At 47.9% G+C, this 24887-nt stretch overlaps 1 protein-coding gene across 1 annotated transcript in view; it reads right to left on the bottom strand.

The window, feature by feature from the left end:
• Positions 1-24676, bottom strand: part of DNAJC7 (DnaJ heat shock protein family (Hsp40) member C7) — a 45788-nt gene extending 21112 nt beyond the window's left edge. The window contains exons 1-5 of the mRNA XM_066588001.1: positions 24553-24676; positions 9306-9394; positions 3474-3598; positions 3280-3393; positions 3113-3187 (exon numbers count right to left, since the gene is read on the bottom strand). Coding sequence (XP_066444098.1) covers positions 3113-3187; positions 3280-3393; positions 3474-3598; positions 9306-9394; positions 24553-24626 — 477 coding nt within the window. The 5' untranslated portion in view covers positions 24627-24676. The remainder of the gene's footprint in view (positions 1-3112; positions 3188-3279; positions 3394-3473; positions 3599-9305; positions 9395-24552) is intronic.
• Between the last annotated feature and the right edge of the window lie 211 nt (positions 24677-24887).

The following is a 24887-nucleotide window of genomic DNA, read 5'->3' as shown; positions in this document are numbered from 1 at the left end:
TTTTCCATGGATTTCAAATAGGAAACCTCGCATCACACGGCATGCAGAGCCACGCGATGCATTAAAGGCCCCATTAAAATCAATGCGCGATGCGTTCCGAGGAACACAGTAAGATAGGACATGTATAGGACTCCATTCAAAAGAATTGCGTTCATATTCACGAGTTTCTCGCCCGAGTGAAACCAGCTTAAGGCCTCATGTCCACGGGCAAAAGAAGAATTAAAATCCGCAGCGGATTTTGACTCTTCTCCTGCCCGCGGATCCGCACCCCATAGGGATGCATTGACCACCCGCGGGTAGATAAATACCCGCGGATCGTCAATAAAAGTGATTTTAAAAAAAACGGAGCATGAAAAAAATCTGGACCATGCTCCATTTTCGTGCGGGTCTCCCATGGGAACGGCTCCCGCGGGCTTCTATTGAAGCCTATGGAAGCCGTCCGGATCTGCGGGAGACAAAATTCGGAATTTAAAAGAATTTACTCATCCGGAGCGGGCCGGGAAGGTCTTCTCTTCCTCACGGCCGGATCTTTCTTGCTGCGGCTCGGCGGATGTGCCCGGCGCATGCGCGCGGCACGTCGGCGACGTGCCGCCGGCGTGCCAAGTTCATCCGCCGGCCGAAAAAGAAGATCCGGCCGTGAGGAAGAGAAGGCTTTCCCCGCCCGCGCCGGATGAGTAAATTCTTTTAAATTCCTATTTTCAGCCCTCATGTCCGCGGGGCAGGAGGGACCCGCCGCAGATTCTACATGTAGAATCCGTAGCGGGCCTGATTTTCCCCGTGGACATGAGGCCTTAGGGCTGTAGTCTTTATTGATACCACTATGAGGTACATGGGAGTTTTTGGCCAATTTTTTAATTTTAATAATTTAATTTTCTTATGGGAAGGTGGGGAGACCAAAAAAAAGAAGTGATATGCAAAGTTAGACGTCCACTTTACAGGGGTCCTTCTAGATGCTGTAACTTGGCCCTTCAGATGAGCACTCTTCAGCCCGGTCTACACCGGCCCCTTCAGATGATCTTATATGATCATATATTGCCCTGACGTTTCATTAGGGCGGATACGACAGCAGATAAGTGAAGCACTAGTTCTCCGGTCATATCTACTGCATACAGAACTAAGCAGCACGCTGGACCCTTCGCATCGGACGTGCAGCTGCCCAATACTTAAAGGGGTTGTCCCGCGCCGAAACTTTTTTTTTTTTTTAAACCCCCCCCCCGTTCGGCGCGAGACAACCCCGATGCAGGGGTTAAAAAAACAACCCCCACAGCGCTTACCTGAATCCCGGCGGTCCGGCGTCTTCATACTCACCTGCTGAAGATGGCCGCCGGGATCCTCTGTCTCCATGGACCGCAGGGCTTCTGTGCGGTCCATTGCCGATTCCAGCCTCCCGATTGGCTGGAATCGGCACGTGACGGGGCGGAGCTACACGGAGCCCCATTGAAGAAAGCAGAAGACCCGGACTGCGCAAGCGCGGCTAATTTGGCCATCGGAGGGCGAAAATTAGTCGGCACCATGGAGACGAGGACGCCAGCAACGGAGCAGGCAAGTATAAAACTTTTTATAACTTCTGTATGGCTCATAATTAATGCACAATGTACATTACAAAGTGCATTATTATGGCCATACAGAAGTGTATAGACCCACTTGCTGCCTCGGGACAACCCCTTTAACATTAGCAGCGGCTATAAGTGATAAAGATGCAGCAGGCGGGCAGAAAACATGACGTCATTACAGGATACTTCATACGGCAGCGTGAGCCCTGGTGCTGCTATAGGACAGTAACTGGTTTCCTCTTGTGTAGTTCTGAAGCAGAAGCCCTCTAGTGGAGATTCTAGAGATTACATATATATTTTTTTAAGGGATTTTCTGGGACTTTAAAACTAAAATTATCCAGGCTTAAAATTGTGTAAAATAAAGAGAAAAACATATACTCCCCTACTTCAGAGACTCCCCATCCAGCCGTGGAGCCCGGATGCCCACCGCTCCAAACCCAGACGTTGCGAGCCGGTGGTCGTTTGCCGTTCATCATGCACATGACTGCTCAGCCAATCACAGACTTCAGCAGTGATTCTTCCATGTCCACTGAGGCCTGCGATTGGCTGAGCAGTCATGTGAACCATGTATGGCACTTACCGGCAGTGTGCTTCTTCCGAGCGATGGGCTCTAGGGCTCCAGGGAGTATGCTTTTATTATTATTTTATACAATTTTAATAGGCAGGGAATTTTTTTCTTCTTCTAAGTCTCAGAAAATGCCTTTAGGGTCAAACCCTACCTCCGGTTTTTGGCATGTACGGAAAATACATAAAAGCAACCCTCCAGCTTCGGGACAAAACTCTGTCTGAAGACAGAAGGAGGAGGGGAACACATTACCTGTAGTAGGTTCTTCTCTGTCCCACCTCCGATTTGCAGATTCCGGTGACCAAAATGGCGGCAATTTTCCAACTATCACATTGTACACTGCTCTTCGATTGGTCCAGGCAGGTCATGTGATTAGTGTTGGCAAATCAGAGCATATGGAAACAAATGGAGCTTCAATCAGAGGACTTCCAGCAACAACGAGTTTCACTATGAAGACAGAGTTTCGCCAGGCCAGCCTGACAGCGGCACACGTTGCTGCCGATCACACGTTCCGATTAAATAAATTTTAAAAAAAGGTTCCAACTCACCCTGCCTGGATCACTGGAAGCACGCTGACCGAAGCTCCACTTCTTTCCATATACACTACTAGTCAGCAGAGCGGACCGGAGCCGTTAGCCACGGGGCATTTAATTACACTGACACTGCAAGATCAGCGATTCATACATATTGCAAACGCGAACATAGAAGGCGCGCTTATTGTTTTACTCTATACAACTACAGAGCAGGTAAAGTGCATGTACTCTGGGGATAAGACGGTCTGAAGATGGTGTCGGCCATCTTGGATGTCATAAAATAGGACTCCGAGCCAAATGGACAACAGAAAAGAACTGCAGGTATTCTACTCTCTGCCACGGCACTGAATTTTATCCCAAAACCAGAGGGTTGCTTTACTATATAGATTTCGGCAGCGGACGCACTTCATGCCATCAGACGCTCTATAAGGAACAGACATGCATAGGAAAAAGTCTCCAACCTTCCTGAAATCCCGTTTTTCAAAGTCAGCTTCTCCAATCCTTTCATACTCCAAGACAGCGGCCGCATTCTTCAACTGAAAGGAAAATAACAGTTTTACATTGCATGCATTGAGTACGTTGGCCAAACCCCATACGTGTCACGGTAACCCCGTGCGGCATCGCTTACCTCCTGCCGTGTCGGTTCATTATTTGGCTCCAGTTCTAATACCTTCTGGAAAGATCGAGTAGCAGCCATAGCATTTCCCAGCGTCAAGTGACACTTCCCCTCTCGTTGATGACCCTGGAGATGTAAAAGATTACACAACCATTCTAAGAAAGGATTCTACAGGCTAAGGTGCCTACGGAGATCTATATACTGGCCTTCACAAAGGCGTCATCGAGCCGCACAGCTTGTTGAGCGTCTTCCAAAGCCTCTCGGAACTTGGCGAGCATCATCAGGGTAGCCGCACGGTTTCCGTAATAACTAGCATTTTTGCTTGAGCAATCTAGGGAGGAAAAAAAAATATGTATGAATTAACAGAAAATGCAATCCCAGTTAGTATCCATAGATGGCGCTCTTGTCACGCCTGCGGAAGAAATACTTCTATGCAAATGAAGCCAGAATTTTAACTTGGGGTAAGCCTTCAACTGGCATATTTAAATAACAGTTATAGGATGGTAGATTCTTAACCCTTCATGAATTAACTTCCTTTTCCTGTTGTAAAAGGCTGCAAAATGGTCTGATCCAAGAGCACTTAGAGGGGTTTGCTGGAACTAACACACCGATGACCGATAGGACATCAATAACCGATCGGCAGGGGTCTGTGGTTCAGCTGTCTGTTACTTGGATCACAGTCATTCATCACATGGCCCTTGTGCAGCTCCATCCATTCACAATGCTGCAGCACTGAAGGCTCTTCACACAGCTGATCAGGGGGGTTCCAGGTGGCGGAGCCCCCCCAATTGGATATTGGTGACGTATGTCGAGAACAGGTCGTCAATATCCAAGTCCTAAACACTACTTTAAAACTACATCCGTACGGGGCGGATAGTCTACAGCAGAAAAACCGCATGGAAAAGAAAAAAAAAAAAAACGGCACCCTTTAGTGCCGATTTTAATGTGAATTTTGGTGCAGAATTCCCAACTCCTTTAAAGAGGTGGAAGCTGCACAGAAACTCCAGCGCTATGATTGACATGCTGCAGATCCAAAATCCGCTCCGCAGGTAAATTTCCACAGCGTGGGCAAGATCGTTAAAAGTCCCATCCTTTGTTGCTACCGTAAATACTGCGGATTGTCCATGTGAAAGGTCCGCACAGAAAATTGACAGGTGTGAGTATAGCCTAAAGGTCCGTTTACACGGCAAAAACAGCATCAAAATCTGCATCTGGGGTGGAGTTTGGCACAGATAGAGAGACGACTTCACAGTCAGCTGTGGATTTGGACCAATGGTTCAGACTTGGTATTTGACAGATATTCTACTGCAGAAAACCCGCACCATTTTCGCCACAAGTGAATGTACCCATATAGATGAAATTTGGCGTGACCATTTTTTAGGTCCTAATTACGAAAAGCAAAGGGGTCAGAACTTGATTATTCGATGCTAATTGAAAAGTGCACCCCTATGTAATGTACCTTCTTGGTGTCGTACAAACGTGAAATTTGGCGCGAGCATTCTTTAGGTCCTAAATGAGTAGAATGGGAGGGGTGGCACATTCTGCAGAGAGACATCGGTATATGCAGTCTGAGAAGAATCTAATGCTCCTCTATGTGTATACATATTTTACGCGGTGAATGAAGTCAATGAAAGTACATGGATTTTCATTGATCAAGTCACATTTCGTATATTTTTACGTAAATTACAGGCAAAAAAAAAGGGACGCAGCTTTTTATTTTCTATTATATTCCGTTTTCTGCACGTACATGGCTGCCATTTACTATGGGCGCGTTTTGAGCGCAGTTGATAGGCAAAAACTTTGCGTTTATACAGCGTTTTTTTTTTTTTATACACATGGTGCTAGGAAACATCAGAAAGAAAAAAGAAAAATCAAGAAGCCAGCACATGACAGCGTGTGTAAAATATGCTGTTCATGCGCAAAGACACAACAATAGGCAGGGATACACAGTTCCCTGCGCAGGTAAAACGCCGTGATTTTTACTGTGCGGCTGAGTGAGCCCGGGCTCAGCCTGCAGGAAAAATGGTTATTGCTCTCAGTAGGGTAAACAGTTGAAGAAGGAAACCAGCCGTGCCCATGGGATCCCAATGACTACAGTGGATGCCATCCATATTAGAGATGAGCCAGTATACTCGCTAAGGCACATTACTCGATCTCTCTCCCCTCCGCTCCCCGCCGCAACTCACCTGTCACCCGCGCCGGCCCCCGAATCTTTAGAGACGAGCGGGGAGATACTCGGCTAAGGCACTACTCGCTCATCTCTAATACATATATATATATATACACACATACACTATTTTTTTCCCCTTCTTCCTCTAGGTATTTATGAAGAAATCCCCAGACGGACAGAAGTGTGAACAGAGTCTTACATGAAATATGTAAAGAGGTCAATATAAATGCCACATGTATTATTTCATCTATTCTCGAGTGCCTCGAGCCTCTTAGGAGTCAGCTGGGACTTGATTGCCTGATCAAAAGAAAGCTGATAAGGGCAATCCGACTTTGCTTGCTGAGAAACACCATAAGCTGAAGCCACTGCCAAGGGTACTTTTTTTTTCTTTTACATGGGCCATCGGCCAAAAAAACAAAACAACCCCCCCCCCCAAAAAAAACAAAAAAACAATAGTTGCTGCATGTAAAAGCAGGACTTAACAGTGTGCTGAGCAAAAAAAACAACCCTTACTAGTCACTAGTTGCCTTGCTTGAGTTCAATGAAACGAAGCAGCTGGAGAGGGAAGGGACTTCTGGTTCAATGCAGACAGGCAGTTGTAAATCTATAATCGTCTGCCTGTTCACTGTGAATGGACGCGGGCAGCGAGAAGAGATCTCGGCCTCCATTCACTTGCTCCTTTGTGAAAGCACATGAGCCATAGTCATCCCAAGCACAAGTACCCCGAGGACTGGCAGGATTTCCAGGACTACTAGTTGATTTTAAATCGTATTGTATGTAGTGTAAGGGGGTATGAGTTGGGAGGATATAAAAGATTGCATTGGTGTATACGCCGGTGGGTTTTCCAGCACATACAGCAAAGACATGGTAAAATGCAGTGTGAAACCAGCCGTAGGCCCAACGGCCACAGACGGATTCCTGATGCGGAATTCATGGCCAGATGCCCGCCGCCCATTCTGCATGTTCGTCCATAGACATGATAGGTTACAAGATTCTTCCCTGCCCACAAGCAGAAATCACCTCGCAGGGGAGAATTGCAGGACGTTTTACTCTGTGCAGAAAATCTCATGGACGGCTTCCATTACAGTCAATGGAGGCCGTCCGTCCCGCGATACTTCCGCAGTGAGCACCGCAGAGGTATCACGGGCATCCGTGTTGTAGACCAGCGTCGGCGCGTCACTACACATGCGCATCAGCCAAAATACTCGTGGCGGAGCTGGACAGGCGAGTGTGGGTCTCTGGGGGTTGGGGCGACAGGTCTGATTCCGCTGTGAGATTTCGCAGTCGGAATCCGACCCGGCCGTGGGCATGAGGCCTTAGCGATTCCACTACTAGTCTTCCCCTCTTGGCTCATACAGGGTTGTTCACAAAGAGCGGTGCAAGAGCAAAGCAGACTTCTTTAAACATGAGTTTACACAAAAGCCAGAATGACATGAAAAAAAAAAAATAGAAGTTTTTAGTGCCCCTTACAGATATTTGCCGCGGGCGCAGTTCCTTTTGAAAATCACCCAGCAAAAACATTTCCGCTGCAGTGGAACCAACAGAGGATATGCCAGCCCACAGATGGCAGAAGCAGACTACCGACTTGACATCTACCATGTCACCAATGGCGCCCACATTGGCTGCATTACAAACTTGAAGAGTTCTATCTTTTCGTGTCGCTCTCCCTGTTGTAGGCCAATTCATGCATGAAGAAATCAGCCTTACTTTTGCCCCGTTCGTTTGGGATCACTCTGTATATTCTTAGACTTCAGAAAGCCGTTTACAACTGAATGAATTCTGATGCAAAAATCTATCCGGACCCTCCGGGAAGCCGGCATGTCAGCCCACTGCTTGTAGAGATGATCCATACGGCTAGGAAGCAATGACATCTGCTGACGTTACATGGCAATGCGAGCTGCAAGAGGTGGGATGAGTCTGACGCATGAGTGGGGAGAAGCCTGCGTCCCACCCCGCAGGATACAGGCGTTATAACGAAATGCAGAGTGTGGAAGCATCAAAAACCAGTTACAATGAAACATTACAGAAGCCCCCCACCCCCACCCCCATCTAGATCAGATTTGTACGTGAAGCTTATTTCCTAATATATACATTAGCCATCTACCCCTCTAGAAAACACTTTCACTGCAATTTTTGGTGGTTTCAGCAAAAAGGTTTCCCCGTAATTATATTGCGTGTTAGTTAGTTCCCTACTTGCGAACAGGTTCCGTTCCAGGAACCTGTTCGCAAGTCGTAACAAATGTTTGTATGGAGCGGGATTGCGGGTGGATCCCGCTCCATACAACGTCGGGTGCAGGCTGTTCTTACAGCGGGCACCCGGCGGCAGCAGTTCAGACGAGCCTCGCCGCTCGTCTGAACTGTTAACACCTTAAATACCGCTCTGACAGCGGTATTTAAATTGTTAACAGTTCTGACGAGCGGCGCGGCTCGTCGGAACTGCTGCCGCTGGGTGCCCGCTGTAAGAACAGCCTGCACCCGACATTCAGGGGGCCCGTACAGCGTCCCATGATGAGATCGCGGGACGCTGTGTGGTTGCTAGGCAGCCGGGGACCTCCTGAAAGGCCCCAGGGCTGCCTATGCAGAGTGCCCATCAAGCGCACGGCTTGCTAGGCGCTCTGCATAGACAGCCCTAGGGCCTTTCAGAAGGCCCCCGGCTGCCCAGCAACCGCGATGTGACCGGACAGGCTTCTATCAGGCTTGATAGAAGCCTGCCCGGTGCCTGCACAGTATGATGTAATGCCATAGCATTACATCATACTGTGCAGGACAGATAGTTCGTATCTAGCGAAATTCGTAAGTCGAATGTTCGCAAGTCGGGGACTATCTGTATATGACATTCAGCTCATTGTGGCATAACCAGAGCCGTCGTTGCCCACCTCAGTCTCCTGAATAATTATACCGCATGTGCAGTGAGGAGTTCCGTGCTTTTACCCCACTGGATACAGAAGGATAAAGAAAAAAAAAAAAAAAGTTCCACCTAGACGGCACGTGTCAAACACAAGGCCCGCCACCTCATTTTGTTTGGCCTACCAGCCGTGCGACAACTAATAGGCAGTCCACTCGCATAGCCTGCAGCTACGGTCCGGCGGCCGCGGCGGCGAGTCTGATCGCTGACCTCTCCCCTGCCGTGTCTGTGTGTGCCATCCTGTACACCACGTGGATGCCGAGGGTAGAAGCCAGCGGTTACAGGCTCAGAAGTAGCTGCCGCCGGACCGGAGCTGCAGGCTGGGCGAGTGGAATGTCTGTAGGAATTCTGGCAGGAGTTAATTACTACTGAGGCTGGTGTGTGGGTGGGTACTATTACCAGTGGGGCCAGTATTACTACTGGGGTCACTATGACTACCGAGACCACAATGGGTGACCCTATCACTACTGGGGCCACTATCACTCTCTGTGACTGGCAAGAAGCTGATGTCCAACTGGGAGTTTCACCTGAAGGTGGTTACATTGACCTCACTAAGTTTCAGTTTTGCAAAAACCTCAAGGACCAGAACTTCCACCCAGCAATTATGAGGCTACTTACCAAGACCCCCCTAGGCATATTGGTGGAGGATGTTGTTCAGTGACAAGTACAAGTTTAATTCAAAGTATAACCTATCAAAAAAGTCTGCAACATGCAGTAAAGACCCGGGCTTCATCCATTACCAGGCAGGATTGTTGATGCGGTCGGGTATTAATAAACTTGACCTTGAACTTTAAGGGCGAGCACCGCAGCTTCCTTTTGGATTATACGGTATATGAATACGACCGGGCAAGAAAGAAAAAAAAAAAAACACAGATGGATGACTAGATAGAAACTAAAACCTACCGTGCCTCCATTATTCAGGCCAGCCGGGCGAGGAGACTCCAATCCAATAGCAGTACTTACCAATGGCCTTTGTGTAGTAGTTGTAAGCTTCATGGTAGTCCTTCTGCGCATAGAACGCATTCCCCTTCTCTTTGTAAGCCTCCGCCTCCCTGCAACATAGAAGAAATATACCGTAAGTGACTTCAACGACTAATGTGAAGAATGGCTGACCAGATAGATTGGGGTTATCGCCTTCCAGGTTTATGCAAATACCGTTCATCAGGATGTAGGTTTATGCCCTGGCAGGGTGGTACGTAACACAATAGGACGTAAATGGACATCCTGTAGGTGGAAGGGGCCCAGGAGTGAGCCTCTGCCATCCCGCAGTAAGAGCTGTCTGGGACTGATAGCTAGCCTTCCGCTGCAACAACGGGGATCGATACGAACAGCGATCCCCGCTGTGAACCCCTATTGTCGCGATCAATGTACATCATGGCATGTAAAGGGTTCAGATGGAGCGCGCTCCCGTCGTGACATCATCGACTCTCCACGATGTAATCTCAGAGGGCCGATGTGTTGCAATGGCAATTGGAAGCCAGGCACTGGAACTTGAGTTTTTTTCTCTCCCTCTAAAAAAAAACAAAAGGAATAAAAAAAAGTTGTACACTACATTATATGTACCCAAAAATGGTACCAATAAAAACTACAGCTTGCCATGCAAAAAACAAGCCCTCATACAGCCATGTTGATGGGGAAATAAGATTCTGGCTTCGGAAAAGAGAGGATGAAAATTCCCCCCAAAAAGTGTTGTGTCCCTATGGCCAAAATAGGCCAATAATAGATTTTGCTTGGTGTTATGAATATCAAACTGCAGGGTTTTTTATTTTTTTCCCCCCTTTTTCCTCTGAGGCTACGTTGACACTAGAGATGAGCGAGCATACTCGCCAAGGACAATTACTAGAGCGAGTATGGTCCTTAGCGAGTACCTGCCCCGCTCACTCCTGCAACTCACCGCTTCCCCCCGCCGGCACCCGAATCTTTTCTTCCGAGCGGGCAGGTACTCGCTAAGGGCAATGCTCGCTCCAGTAATGGTCCTTGGCGAGTATGCTCGCTCATCTCTAGTAATTGTCCTTGGCGAGTATGCTCGCTCATCTCTAGTAATTGTCCTTGGCGAGTATGCTCGCTCATCTCTAGTAATTGTCCTTGGCGAGTATGCTCGCTCATCTCTAGTAATTGTCCTTGGCGAGTATGCTCGCTCATCTCTAGTTGACACATTACGGATATTCTGTAGAAGACAATCGACATGTAACAAGCGGATTTCACCTCTTGAAATCAGCTCTGAAGATCCACCGCATAGTTATACGCTATGGATGTAAGATCCGTACCGCAGGTCAGTTTCCGCGCAAATTCTTGCCCGCAGCGTGAGGAGGAAATTTTGTAAATCTCATCCGGTTTGCAAACCAGAAATGCTGAGGATTTTGGGTGTAAACATTCCGCAAGTGAAATCCGCCCAAGCGAACCTGACCCTCCAGCAGCTAATAGGCATCTCCGGCACCGTTGGATGTCTTTTCCAGGAGCCCCAATCCTTGAGGACATAATCTAGGGCGAGGGGGGGGGGGGGGGGGGTTGCTTTTAATAACTCAAAACACTTGATGACTAATTAGCGTGTGGAACGTGAGTGAATAAAGGTTCGTTTTCCCAGGTGCAGATGTTGCAAAAATTAACCCAACACCGACAACCTGCTCAACAAGATTGGCCGGCTTCACACCAACGGATTCCTACTGCGGAATCCGTGATCGGCGTCCGGGCAGAGGATCAGCAGCCAATCTCACGCATTGAAAGGCATGTAGTGTTTTTTTCGCTCACACTCGCGATATGAATTGATTATTCCGTGAGGGGGGGGGGAACCCGCTGCATGCTCTATTTTGCAGCGGGCGGCCTTCATTGAGGGCATTGGGCCACGGGCACCGCTGTCGCCGCTTAGCAAAGGCGAGGGAAATACAAATATTGAAAAAAAACAACTATCTTACGCATGACTGACGGCAAGCCGCTGCGGTCCTACGCAATGCAGGGAGGGGATGGGGTGGAGATTTGTCTGCTAGCACCTTGGTCAATCAGAAGTGTGGGTTGGAGCATCGAAGAATGAATGGAGCGATTGTTGTACAAGTGCAAAACCTGTTCGTTCATAGGACCACCAAATATGAGTTTAAGCCCTCTACCCTCTCTGGTGGTCCTATTTGAAATCAATGGAATAACAACGTGCGACCATCACTTTGATCATTCTGGGACCCTCTTTTAATTCTATCACCCAACCACTGCAAACCAACAACTTGGCTTTGCTAATGTTGTATCATTCTTGAAATCCCCTTCTGCCCTGCTGGCAGCCACCGTGGGCACCGTGCTTCCGGACTGAGCTTTCTAGTGTTCTGCATTGGTGAAGATGAGAACTGTGGAAGAGGAAGATGCCAACACTAGCTCTGTCCAGACACTGAACTGGCAGGGGCTACGAGCGTCATGCATCCCGATGTCAGACATCTGCATGCAGCAAACCATCTTCATGTAAGAGATGATAGAATCCAGTCATGAATGAGTTAACACTATATGAAGATGCAAAGCGGAGAAGTGCTGATGACGATGACATATTCCAACGCTTCTGAGGACGAGGCAGGGGTGATCAGATTCTGCTGGTGTGCCAGGCTCCTGCAATAACTGCGCAGTGCAGAGGTGAAGGAGCCTGGAAGTCCTCAGCGAATCAGCGGCGCCACTTCTAGGGTTCTGCAGCAGGAAACGTGATGCCGTCGCCGTGCAGGAAGGAGGCCCTGAAGCTCCGGCTATAAATAAGGACTAGAAGGAAGACTTCGCTGCACTATACATAGACGCGTTCACGGCAGCGCAATCACGTCTTTGTTCCATCACACAATGTCATCCTCCATATCCCCGGACATTGTCAGCAAGACGAACGTGGGAAGACGCCGCGAATAGCCAGCCTGTAATTTCCATCAGAACATCCTGATATAATTAGCAGTACAGCGTTGGAGATGACGGGATAAATACACGTTATGCAGAATGATCGGCACCTGAGGGTTAATGGAAGCCGTAAATTGTCTCATTTTCCGATATTTCCTCTCTTAAAGGGGAAGGTCAGGTTTAATGCCATTCGATTGGGCAACTAACATTCCTTAGGCTGCATGCACGTAGGATCCCGCATGCGGCCCTGGCGTCCGCACGTACCCGCTTTCATTTCTGTGGATGGTCCTCGGAGCTCGCCGACGGACACGCGAAGTACAGATTTTTTAACTCCTGCTTGTCCTGGGTAATCCGCGACCTGTCCGCAGGACAATTGAGCGTGCTGCGATTTTTCATCCACAAGCGGAAACTGCGATTGGTTTCCGCTCGTGTGCATGAAGAATTACTTTTGCATTGTATGCTATGGCCGGTATTTGCTGTAGAATCAGGAGTCGGACACCGGCTCCGGATTCCGCATTTCAAATCCGCCCGTGTGCATTCACCCTTGTAGTGAGAAAATCCGTGTTGGGGGACAGTGTGAGGCTATTTACCTGTATTCACACACTATCCTATTAAAAGTAACTGGACACCTGAGCAAGAATCAAAAGTAGTATTTATTACCATATGTTAATACTTGGCAGGGCTCCTGTGGCCCCAATGACATGGCATACTTTCTACTAACATCTGTTACATTTCAGCAGGTATTTCCCTCCATTCATCCTGCAAATGTCTGGTGAGTTCTCTTTAAAAAAAAAGATGGACGCTGTTCATATTTCCGGACACGATTTCCAGTTCGTCCCAGAGATGTTCAGGTTTGGACTCAGAGTAGACTACACGTTAGACACAAGGCCCACGGGCCGAATCCAGACCGTTATATCATTTCATGTGGCCCACTGGCTGTGCAGCAATATAAGGGCTCCTACACACTTGGCTAGAGCTATACCGAACTGGGATTCACGGCCCGATATCGCTCTCACAATCCTTTGGAAACCCCTGGATGAGAGGCGATTTCACAAGGAAAAAGAACAAGCATTGCAGAAAGGCTGAAGGAATCCCCTGCCGCAGCTGTCACAGGCGCAGCAGGAGATAGCGATCTTCTCCCATTGTTTTCAATGAGGCCGACACTGCTGCTGTTGGCCCCATTTACAACATGTGGAATCCCGTGAATGCGAGGTGTTTTCATTTGCTGGGCTTCCTTCCTCACAGCCGCAGCAGGAGATAACATCGTTCTGCAACGTTTTCAATGGGCCGGCGGCAGCAGCAGCTCCAGCCTTAATGAAATCAATGGGAGAAGATCGCTGGAGGAATCCCCTTCTGCAGCTGTCACAGGGATCATGATGTGCTCACGTTGGTTTAAGTGGGGCCGATGCTGCTGCCCCATTGAGAATAATGGTCGATATGGCCAAAAGAACGAACTTGCTGCGATTTGTTTTCAGCATTGCGGTGCAATCAAGGAAAACATCGCAGATATGTATAAACCCGTTCAAAAGAATGGGTTTAACCCTCTCCAATCCACTGATGTCTAAAGACATTCTGATTGAAGGCTGTACAGCTCCAATGTCTGAAGACATCCAGCAGGGTATTTTTACTGTCTATTACTGGCCGCTCTGTTGTCGGGGGGCCTCTCCAGCATGTCCCATACTGCAGTACTGGCTCTAGCCAGCAGATGGCACCAGTGTATAATGGCAGAAAGAGAAAGCCCCCTAGGAAATCCTGAATCCAAAATTTGATTGCAAAGGGTTAATATTTCTGCGAGATTTGTGCGCCTCGCAACACACAAATCTCACACGATTCAATGGCCAGTGTGAAGGCACCCCATTCATCCAGCGGCAGCAGTGCAGAGTCTGTGACCGCGGACCTCTTCACTCTGGTGTTGCGCGCACCATCCTGTATGCAGCATGAATGCTGAGGCTACAGGTCAGCGGTCACTGGCTCAGAAGCGACTACGGCCATCAGAACAGAGCTATAGCCTGAGTGAGTGGAATGCCTGTTGGGATACTGGCCGGCCAGGGGTCAATATTATTTAGACTACTATAGGAGCACTATGACTACTGGGACAACTATAGGAGTACAGTGACTTCTGGGGCCATTATGAGGGTTACTATTACTACTGGGGCCACTACAGGAGGACTATGACTACCAAGACCATTATGGTGTTCGCTATTACTACAGGGGCCACTTTAGGAGCGCTATGACTACTGGGGCCATTATCTGGATCACTATTATTACTGGGCCACTATGTGGGTTAGTTACTACTGGGGCCACTGTAGATGAGCCTACTACCACTGGGGTCACTATAGGGACCTTATAACTACTGGGGTCACTGTGGGGTTCACTATTACTGTACAGTCTTACAATTAGATTAGGCCCTTTGAAGGCAACCATGAGGCTGATGTGGCCCTTGGTGAAAAGGAGTTGGTCACCCCTGGTTGGACAGTCCAATTGTGAAACATCTATATCCTCTAACAAACATAAAACAGCGTTGGATTTGTGACAAGGCGCGTTGTATTGTTAGAGGTATTGCTGACTATTCCCACATTGTCGGCAGCACAGTCTTGTCTGGAATGTCAGGGTTCACCTCCATATTCATGGTTCTTGTCACTACAACCAACCGGCCCGAGACCATGCCACGAAAAACATCTCCAGACCATAACAGAACCTCCACCATACCTAACTGTTGACACAACACACTCTGGCGAAAGGCATTCCTGAAAGCATCCTCCACGCCCAATTCGTCACTCCATAGAATGTTCTACCATTGGTCAACTGTCCAATGATTATGCTCCTTGCACCACTGTAGACGGACCGATGCATTGTACTTCATGATAATCCGTATATCCAATAGCATGCAGTTCCATCACAAACTATGGTTGGCATCTCTAAAGGTCTGCATCTTATATAGCATGGTTTAAAATACATGACATGCTAACAAGATATCATCCATTCTAATGAAAGGTGTGTCCAACTATATATGTACAATGCTGGTCCTATATAAATGAGACTACCCCCTTTTCCTGAAAATAAGACCTACCCTGATTTTCAGGGAAGACTTGAAATATAAGCCCTATTCCAAAAATAAGCCCTAGCTGCATTACATTAAAAAAAAAAAAAAAAAAAAAGAATACTTACCTAGCAGACTTGGTCCAAGTCCTCCTGCTGCTGTCTGGAGCTCCGCCTGAGTCCTGCAGTCGTCATTAAACCCACAGATCACTTCCTGGTTACGGGATCCATAGATCCAACCTCCGGAAAACCATCGGTCTGATTGGTTCTTTCATCGCTGCTCAGCCAATCAAGGCAGCACTCAATGAACCAATGCAATTGGCTCATTGAGCACTGCATTACTGGCTGAGCAGCGGTGAAAGAACCAATCACAGCCATCGTGTTGTGGAGGCGGGATATAGGAATTGGCCAATCAGCGCCACGGCTTAGCGTGCCGGAGCTCCAGAAAACAGCGGGAAGGACCTGGACCGAGCCTACTAGGCAAATAGTCATTCATCCCCAAAAATTAGACCTAGCGCCTCTTTGTGGCAAAAATTAATATAAGGCAGGGTCTTATTTTTGGAGAAACACGGTATGTTAACAGACATTGCCCTGTGCTAATCCTGTCTGGACCATGCTCAGATGTCTATAAGAAACATTTAAAGGGATTGTCCGGGATGAGCAAAAAACAAAAAAAAATGGTGGCTGGTGGGGGAAACGGCATAAAACACTTGTTACACCCCACAGTTATCCCATTCCCTGAACTGATCTTTGTTTACAGAGCCACAGCGAGGACATCACTTTGGTCTTAGGGGAGCACAGCCAGTGATTGGCTGCAGCAGTCACATGCCTCAACATGATGTCATCACCCATTGTTCAGCGCTCCCCATCCCTGATCAGTGTATAAACTACACAAGAAGTAAAGGAGACGGTGCGGAATTTTATGCCGGCTGAAGGTGAACGACAAAACGAGAAGCGCGCCATTCTCATTAGTTAGTGGCTCGCGTTTAACTGTTTGCGCCTTAATGGCCAACAAATTTCTTCATTGTCGCATTCCAGGAGCCATAACGAATTTATTTTTCTGCCAACCTCGCCGTATGAGGGCTCGGGTCTTTGCAGAACAAGTTGTATTTTGTAATTGCAGCATTTTTGTACGTATAATGCATTGTAGAACTTCTAGTCAGGGTTTTTTAGGCCGATTGGTGAAAAAAAAAAAAAACTAAAAAAACTAAATCTGCCTTTTCTTTGGGGGGGGGGGGGGGTTCATTTTTACAACATTCAGCATGTAAAATAAACATTCTTTGGTCAGCATGATTCCAGTAATTCAAATTTATAGTTTTTTTCATGTTTTAGCATTTTTGTAAAAAAAAAGAATGTTTCTCATGTAAAGATTTACTTTTGTGTCGCCACATTTTATTCTTCCATTGGTGGAGCTCTACAAGGCTTGGTCTTTGAGGGACAGAGTTTAGTCTCCATTTATCTAATTTTTGGGAACATATAACATTTCCCAGCTTCTATGAGGAAGTAAATTCTAGACTGGACCGGGGAGAGCCATTGGTTCTTGTGTATCTGGACTTTCCCAAAGACTTTTATACTGTGCCACGTAAAAGGTTGGTATATAACATGAGAATGTGTGTAAGTGGGTAAGTAACTGGTCAGTGATAGAAAGCAGACGGGGGTTATTAATGGTACATACTCTGATTGGGTCACTAATACTAGTGGGGTACCACAGGGGTCAGTACTTGGGGGGACACCATTACTAGTGGGGTACAACAGGGGGCAGTATTGTTGGGGACACCATTACTATTTATTATATGTGTGTAAGTGGGTAAGTGACTGGCTCAGTGATAGAAAGCAGAGGGGGGTTATAAATGGTATACACTCTGATTGGGTCACCATTACTAATGCAGTACCACAGGGGGCAGTACTGGGCTCTATTCCTATTAATATATTTATCAATGACCTGGTAGAAGCATTGTGCAGTAAAGTATCAATATTTGCAGATGATACAAAACTATGTAAAGTGATTAATAAGGATGAGCGAGTATACTCGTTAAGGCACTACTCGTCCGAGTAATGTGCCTTAGCCGAGTATCTCCCTGCTCGTTCATAAAGATTCGGGGACCGCTGGGGCTGACAGGTGAGTCGCAGCGGGGGAGAGCGGGCGGGAGAGAGGGAGAGAGAGATCTCCCCTCCGTTCCTCCCTGCTCCGCAGCGGCCCCCGAATCTTTAAGGACGAGCAGGGAGATACTCGGCTAAGGCACATTACTGGAGCGGGTAGTTCCTTAGCGAGTATACTCGCTCATCCTTAGTAATTAACACAAGAGATGACAGAATACGGTTGTAAATGATTCTAGATAAGTTGGTGGCATAAAAGTGGCAAATGAGGTATAACTGATAAATGTAAGGTTCTGCACATGGGCAGAGGAAATCCATGTCACCATTACACATAAATGGGAAACCACTGGGGACACTGACCTGGAAAAGGACTTGGGGATTTTAGTTAGCAACCAGTGTCAGGCAGCTGCTGCCAAGGCAGACAGGATCGTGGGGGGCATCAAAAGAGGTCTAGGGGTACATGATGATAGCATTGTTCTTCACTGGTCAGACCACACAGAATATAGTATACAGTTCTGATTACAATACCAGAGAGGCAATCAAAATTGGGGGTTATTTAGTTTAGTAAAAAAAGATGGCCGAGAGGCGACCTAATGACTGTATGAATATATCAGGGGACAATACGGAGATCTCTCCCATCATCTAGTTATACCCCGGACTGTAACAAGGGGGCGCTCTCTACGTCTAGAGGAAAGGAGGTTTCTACACCGACATAGAACGGGATTCTTTAGGCCGCTCTCACACGTGAACGCAACAAAGCGCCGTGATTTCAAACATGGCACTTTGCCGCGATTTTACTTTCGCTTTTGGATGTCGCTCCCTGCGGCCGACAGCGTGTTTTAGCGCACACCAACATTGAGATGGGCCATGAAGTGCGCTAAACTGACCACAGTAAGAAGCGCCTGTGTGAGAGAGGCCTAACTAAGAGATATGAGACTATGGAACCCTCTGCCTGAGGACGTGGTGATGGAGAACTCGATGAGAGTACAGGAGAGCCTGGGCGCCTTGAGTGTTACAATATTATGTTAGAATCAGTAATAACCTCAGGAGGGGCGGTGATTTGGGGATTGTTCTGATTGCCAGATTGGAGGCAGGAAGGAAGTTTTTTCCCTAAAATGAGGCAAACTGGCTTTTCAGTGGGTTTTTCTTTTTGGGGAATCACAGTGGTATGTATAAATCTATAGATTTCAAAGACAGCCCTTCACAGATATAGAATAGATTACAAAATAAACTTTATTTCACAAACTATTAAAAAGGTGAGCTGACATAGAACACTGACAAACACAAAATAACAGGACGAACATCAGATAGACTCTTCCAAGGGGTCGCTGATGGCTGCTAGTCCCCTAGTATTGTCTGGGGAACAGATATCCAGCCTAGTGGTAATCCACACTTAGTGGTATTCTCAGGGATTGAGCGATACTTGTTATTGCCATACAGTATACCCGCTCCTAACTAGACCGTGTATTGGGGGGTTTGTCTGCTACTCTAATTAATATATATATAGGCCACTCATTCAGTCAGTGCTTGCTGAGTGCTCGCCTGATGGTAATATATGTCCTGTGTAGAGATGAGCGAGCCTACTCAGCCACGCCCCTTTTTTGCCCGAGCACCGTGATTTTCGAGTACTTCCGTACCCGGTCAAAAAGATTCGGGGTGTGGGGGTGTGCGAGGGCTCCCCCCTGCGCCGCCACACCTCCCCCTACGAATCTTTTCACCCGAGTACTTAACTACTCGAAAATCGTGGTGCTCGATCGAGTAATTACTCGAAACGAGTAGGTTCGCTCATCTCTAGTCCTGTGATAGTCTCAGGATTTATGCTGATGGAGTACAAGGCTAAGTGGTGCAGCTCAATGTACTCGATATGTCCTGTGGTATTTCTAACTGCAGCTAATGTAGATATAGCCTTATGGCCTATAATCATATAAAAAATTAGAGTAGCAGACAAACCCCCCAATACACGGTCTAGTTAGGACCGGGTATACTGTATGGCAATAACAAGTATCGCTCAATCCCTGAGAATACCACTAAGTGTGGATTACCACCAGGCTAGATATCTGTTCCCCAGACAATACTAGGGGACCAGCAGCCATCAGCGACCCCTTGGAAGTGTCGATATCTGATGTTCTGTTATTTTGTGTTTGTCAGTGTTCTATGTCAGCTCACCTTTTTAATAGTTTGTGAAATAAAGTTTATTTTTTAATCTATTGTATATCTGAAGGGGTTTTTTTTGCCTTCCTCTGGATCAACATTAGAGGGATAGTGAACTGAACTGGATGGACCAGCAGGGGGTTGGACACGAAGACCCTGGAGGCCCCTCTGACTCTCCCATTCTAATAGGTGTCTTTTTCAGCCTTACATACTATGTTACTATTTTATTCTAGAGGCAAGATTATTAAAAATCAACAATTCTGGCATTTTTTTTTTCTTTGAACAACATTCCCCATGAAGTATAAATACTCTGTTACATTCATTCTGCGGACCCGTACGATTATGTCAATACCAAATGGATACCTTTTTTTAACTTGTATTTTTCATCGTTGCATTTAAACACCCGCAACGTTTTGGTTTTTTGTTGCAGGATGGTTTGTACTTTTTGATCCGTGGAACGTTTTGATCATTTTCTACTCTGTCTTTAGCGAGCTAGCCGCTTTCACCGTGGTCTTGGCTTTTGTTTTCATGGTGTGCTCTGGGTGGGTTACATAATGCACTAACTTTTTTCCTCTGGGTCATTAAGAACGCAGCAATACCACGGGGGTGATTTTTGTATATATATACAGTAATGAAAGAAAGGTGGGGTTTGGGCGTATTTGTTTTTTTATACTTTTAACTTTTCCCTTTTGCCCCACTGGGGGTCTTGAATAGCATCATATTTTAGGATTCATCTAATACACTACTATACTTCAGAGTATTAGAATGGCTATGAAGCTCCGCCAGAGGCCGGCAGACCCAGAGGCTATAGTCAGGCCCGAGTGCCATCGCAACCCATCGGGATGCCGTGATCACATCACGGTGCGATGGGTGACAGAGGGAGCCCACTCCCTCTGTCAGCCTTTTACATGCCGCGGTTGCACTGACCGTGGTGTGTAAAGGGTTAAATAACGGAAAATAAAGTGATAATCATCCAGTGTAAATGTGAAAAAAAAATCGTTAACTATGCGTTCACTTCTCATTTTCGCTGACTGAAAGTCAGCATAAAAAACTATCGCGGGATTCTCGCTAAGTGTGAACGCTCCCCCTCGGCGCTTCACGTAGAAGGTGAAGTGCGGAGCGAGAAGCCCGCGATCCGGAGGTGATGTCTGTTAGCAGTGACATCACCCGTCCCGTCTACATGGGGCATTAGGGTGGGTGCAGATTCTAAAGCGGGTTTTATCGCGTATCCACCCCCTCACTGAGAAGAGATGAATTCTGCAGCGCATGTACATTTTTGAGAATTACTTCCACAGCTCGTGGAGAAGATTTTCAAAGTCGCATCCACTTTGCCCCTACTGTAAATTCTGCTGAATTTCTGTGCGGAGGGTCTGCAAAGAGATTTCTTGGCAAATCCGCCCCGTCTGCACCCCCCTTAGGGTCCTTGAACAACTGCCAGGAGCTTAAGTGCCCAACAGTCATCCCAATGATTATCGCTGCTGTGCGGCAATATCCGGTGACTGAATGGAGGCGGAGAGTGCAGCTGATCGCTTCCGGCTGACCGCCTCCATCTACAATAAACAGGAGGTCATTCATAGATGGACGACTGCCTTTTCATAAGGGCTGATCATCGTTTCATTGTTGTGCCCGGTGGGCTACAGAGCTCGACTGCTTCCGTCATCTCTGAATGGAGCGGCAGGACGTATGCGTGACCATTACGCCACTTAGGACCCCTCTTCTAGTGATTAGTCGAACCCCCAGCGATCCTACAATTAGCACTTATTCTGCGGATAGTTGGCCATTGTTGTTCGTGAGACAACTCCTTTAGGGTCCGTTCACATGTAGCAGATTTGGCATGCATATTCCGCATCGAAAAGCGCATCACAATCCAAACCCCTGATGCAGATTTTGTCGCAGATCCGCAGCGGACTTCACCGCTTTAATTGAAAGAGCGAAATCTGCTACAAACCCAAAACCGCATCTAAATCCTCACAAGCGGTGCAGCTTTTGAGGTGGATCCCCACTAAAAACCACAATGAAGAACATGCTGTGGATTTCGGTGCACATCCGCGCCCCTAATCTTCTACATGTGAAGTACCCTATAAAAGGGATCCCAGTAACACCATCAGGTGAGAATGACCCAATTGGTGGGGGACTGACTGTTGGCACCCCCACTGATGACCAGAATGGGGTCAGGACCCCCTGTGTAAGAGTTAAATAGAGGGACAATAAGCATATTTGGCTCCTGTTCCAAAACACAAGATTTCTTCCATCTATCATATGAAGTTAAAAACAAAAACGTTTATTATTGCATCCTTAAAAACGCCCTCATAGAAGCGGAAAGAAAAAAGTGGAACGATTGTTACATGTTTCAAGCCTTCCAAACTGGGCTCTTCCTCCATGTTTTAAGCACTGGATCCATCCATGGCAGCTTCCTTCCCTGCAGCATGCTACGTAGATTCCAGTATGGCGTCCGCTGTAGGCGAGCTGGGTTCACTTTTTTTTATGTTCATCTACCGCTCCATTCAATGCTATGGATGTGCATGACATAGCCGGGCACTAGAGCTCTGCCAACCCTGATGCTCCCATGAATATGAATGGAGCGGTGACCCAGCATGCCCGCTACCACTCTATTCATTGCCAGTTACATACTGCCGATCGGTGGGGGTCCCAGGCATTACTCCCTATCCTAGAGATCACTAGATATTACTGGAATACCCCTTTAAACTTCATTCATATAACCAATCCAATAGTCTGTGGTCAGATGCCCGTTCCAATCACAGCCCGCTGTAATCTGCTGGTGGCAGCCTGTATTCCGATGACAGGAAACTGAAAATGGCCCTCTGGTTTCTGGACAAAATCCTGTCCTGGGATAGGAGGGGGGTTTATTACCTGTAGTAGTTCTTCTCCGACGCCCCATCCCCAATCTGTTGAGTTTGGGCCTCGTTTTCGGCTGTGCAAGATGGCTGCTGCAAAATGCTAACTACCTAATGCCAATTGTATACTGCTCTGATTGGCCAGTGCTGATCACATGAGCAGCTCTGACCAATCAGAGAGCAGATCTAGTACATGAGTAGTCTAACATTACCAACGCACTGTGATGATCAGGTAGTCTGAAGGCTGCACCGGCGATCCTGGAGTGCCGAAAATGGGAAGAATGGCAGAGAACAACTGCAGATCATGTCCCCCGACGCCTCTGGGCCCGGACAGGGTTGTGTCACAAAACTGAAGGGTCCATTGAGGACATGTGATAGGAGAGAGGTATCCGCCATTAGCCTTGTATTGGTGCATACTATGCCCTTAGAAGACCTCACCATGCTAATAGACTCAATTCCTTTCCACTGACAGGCAGCGCTGAGGCTGACAGCGACATCCGACAGCCTGAACCCTACAATGGATTATGGCCAGCGGACCTTTCACTTAGAGAGGCCGTGTAAGGCTGGCTTTACATGGGACGACCTTACGTTCCTGAGCGCGATAGTGGGCCAAGTTTCGTGGCCCGCTATTGCGCTCGCTCGTCTTAAACTAGCCTAAGGCCCCCTGCACACGGGCGGAAATTCTGCGGCAGGATTTCTCGCAGAATTTCCACCCGTGCCCGCCTGCATAGGATTGCATTACAAAACGCAATCCCATGCAGACGGCCGCGATTTGTCCGCGTGAAATCACAGCGTGTTCTATTTCTGTGCGGATCTCTTGCAGCTTTTTTCAAGCGATTTTCTCACATCAGCGCGGCTTTTTCTTGCAAAAACATCACCGCCGGTTGCGATTTTATCACGTTTTTTTCACGCTTTTTAGGGTTTTCTAATGTTAAAAACGCACTCCACGAAAAACACGTGATAAGAAGAGGCGGCCAACCAGTGATGGCGCTACGGGGGGGGGGGGGGGGGGGGGGGGGGCAAATGTACTAAAGGGGTTGGGATTCCCAACACTGACTTATCGCCCATCTACAGGAGGTGAGCAAAGTCTGATAGGTGGGAGTCTCGCTGCCGATCCTGTGAACAGGGGTCCCCCTCACTGCACCCCTCCCCCACAATGAGGACGGCCATGGATGGAGGGGTGATCGCACATGCTCAGTGCAACTCCATTCATTTCAAGGGGGCCGACAGAACCAGCGGAGTACATGGGACCCCCATCATCAGGATTGGTGAGACCCCCACCGATCAGACTTAGCGATTATCCCATGGATTGCTAATAATTCTCTATTGCAGTATTAACCCTTTAAAGCTTTCTTCATCTACACGGATGACATCATCCCCCCTTACATTATTCTGTACTTGCTCAGCCATACCCCCCCCCCACCCAGCGCCGTTACCCCTAGCAACCAGTAGACAGTTCCTCACTCACACCTTGGTTGCTATGGGTAACGGGGCATTGTATTTCTCCGAGACCGATACATAAAGAAAAAACGAAGTCTTTTATAGCCCATAGAAGGGTCTTCCAGTTTGATGACCCCTCCAAAATGTCCCACCAGGTGGTGCAGCTTTATAGTAGGGGTGCAGTTCGAGGGCCCCTTTATAATCCCTGGTGGCCCCGGACCGCTGAAGGGCATCGGGCCGCTAGTTTTTCAATTGATGCGTGAATCCCATCCCCCAACCTGCGGGCATTAGAGAACTGTGCCATGTGTCGCCGCCCTGGTGTTCAGCTCGTGACACTGCAGACTAGATCAGACCGCAATCCCCATTTACAAACGTATGACCGCTTTTACGAAGTGACCATCAACGATACGCCATTGGATACATGGAAAAGAAGCGCACGGGCGACAGAAGAGAACGCGAGCGCTAAAGGGGTCTCATTTTACCTTATGGCGGGGGGGATTGGCGAGGACGGCGGACATTTACGGCAGCGCTGCAGATCCTATGGCTGATGTATATAGGGATGGATGAGGATACGAGGCCAGAGCTTGTCGAGCATTATACCCATGGGCCCAGCAGGTGGCACAGGCAGGGCACTGCCCGGGTACACAGATGCCCCCACACTCAGGCCTCGGGCTGCCATGCTGCCCCCTCCGGTGATGTGATGACCTCACATCATCTGTCAATCACTACAGCCGCCTCCGACGTCCTCCCCCAGGGCCGCCCGCCCTCCTCTCACTAACCTGTCCCGCTCCTCCACACTCCTCTCCGGCTCTACAGGCGCCATCATCACATCGCAGTCCGCGGTTGCCGCCATCTTACCGCCGGCTCAGAAGGGAAGGAGAAAGAGATGCAACTTCCGGGTCCTCCGAGCCGACACGAGTGATAGCGAGAGCCTTGCGAGCACCATAGAGACGAGAGAAGCAGCCGGTTATCAACATCCCGGAAGTTCACGAGCGGCCATATTGGAAGAGGGCACACACAAATTTCAGCCAGGAAAGAGAGGAAGTTGTGTTGTTATGGAGACGGAGACGCCTTAAAGGCGCACGTACCTAAATACAGAGTAGGCCACAGAAAC

Source organism: Eleutherodactylus coqui, chromosome 13 (genome assembly GCF_035609145.1).
Source record: "Eleutherodactylus coqui strain aEleCoq1 chromosome 13, aEleCoq1.hap1, whole genome shotgun sequence".
Taxonomy (NCBI): Eukaryota; Metazoa; Chordata; class Amphibia; order Anura; family Eleutherodactylidae; genus Eleutherodactylus; species Eleutherodactylus coqui.
The sequence above is the reverse complement of the archived record's forward strand: the minus strand, read 5'-3'. Positions and strand labels throughout refer to the sequence as shown.